The 1,451-nt window shown below is 48.2% G+C and overlaps 1 protein-coding gene across 1 annotated transcript in view; it reads left to right on the top strand.

Annotated features, from left to right (window-relative positions):
* Positions 1-1,437, top strand: part of LOC106529783 (probable G-protein coupled receptor 139) — a 5,041-nt gene extending 3,604 nt beyond the window's left edge. Inside the window, exon 3 of the mRNA XM_014025287.1 lies at positions 257-1,437. Within this exon, the coding sequence (XP_013880741.1) occupies positions 257-1,266 (1,010 nt within the window). The 3' untranslated portion in view covers positions 1,267-1,437. The remainder of the gene's footprint in view (positions 1-256) is intronic.
* Positions 1,438-1,451: the final 14 nt, after the last annotated feature.

Below are 1,451 nucleotides of genomic sequence, written 5' to 3' on the forward strand. Positions count from 1 at the left end.
CCGAGGACCTATCCACGTCATCATTTACCCAGAATGCTTTATGTGGAAATAAAATGGCCCCGTCCATGTAATATATTTTTAAACTTAAAAGTCATCAAAACTAAACATCCTACAGTATTTTTACAGTCTTTATTTTACATAAATAAATGTTTATTAAATGAAGTCTAATGTTACAACTGATCAGGGATCCCTTCAAGAAACTCCAGCTGGTGTCAGACGAATGACGGTCTTCTTTGTTTTCTTGTTTCCTCTCCAGCAAACCTCTTCACTTTCTACATGATCTGTTTTCGTAAATGCAGGATGTCCAACACAGCTGTCATCTATCTGAGCTGTCTGGCTATTGTGGACACTTTCTACGTGATCTGGGTCATCCTTGTCGACCTAACTCTTACATTTTGGATTGTGCAGCCCTTTTGGCACTCCCACCCATGGTGTGGCATTCTGGGGTTCCTGCAGTATGGCTCTCTCTACAGCTCCTCCTGGATTGTGGTGGTTTTCACCATTGAGCGTTACCTCGTCCTCAGCAGCATGGCAGCCAGACAGCACTTCTCCCAGCCCTGGGTCACTAAAATGACTTGCATGGCTATAGTGCTTGTGTCCCACCTGGTGTCTGTGCCAATGAGCTGGATCAACATCGTCACACCTGTGAACCTGACAGTGGAGGGAGAGAACACGACACTGCCCAGGTGTCGATACCGCAACCACACCTATTCCACTGTTGTAGTCTGGATGTCTACTTTTCTCTCAGGAGGAATCCCCATTGTGTTGGTCACCATCTTCAATTACCTGATTGGGTTCCATCTCTGCCGCGCGAGCAACCTTTTCACAAAGGAGGAGCGAAGCATCATGTCTGGCAGAAGCAGCAGAGGGACACTGAGGAGAACCATTCTGTTGCTGGGCACAGTGTCCGTGGCCTTCGTTGTGCTCAGCCTGCCTCGTTTTGTCACCTACTGCATCCTGAGGACCAAATACAACCACGAAAGCTTCGACAGGAACGACTACAGCCTTCCAATCAACGTGGCGGGAGACCTGGCCAACATGCTGCAAAACCTCAACTCCACCACCAACTTCCTGCTCTACACAATGGTCAGCCGYCGCTTTCGCCAGGAGCTGCTGCAGGTGCTGACCTGCAAGGCGAGAGCCAATGAGCCGGGGTCCCTTCTCACCCACACCACCATGAAAGTCTTCTCAGTGGTGAATCATCGGGCTTCACCGTCCAGCAGCCCAGTGACCGTGGTGCTGACCGCTCTTAAAAAGAGAGAATGAACTCTGAACACGTCTCCTTCTTTGATCTTTGACCAAATAAACAAAAATGACTTTTCTCAAAGTCTTSTTTATTATCCCCTGATGCCAAAATGCAAAGAGGAAGAGTTAATGTTTCTGCCTGAGCCTCTGTGTGTGTGTGTGTGTGTGTGTGTGTGTGTGTGTGTGTGTGTGTGTGTGTGTGTGTG

Source organism: Austrofundulus limnaeus, unplaced genomic scaffold (genome assembly GCF_001266775.1).
Source record: "Austrofundulus limnaeus strain Quisiro unplaced genomic scaffold, Austrofundulus_limnaeus-1.0 Scaffold465, whole genome shotgun sequence".
Taxonomy (NCBI): Eukaryota; Metazoa; Chordata; class Actinopteri; order Cyprinodontiformes; family Rivulidae; genus Austrofundulus; species Austrofundulus limnaeus.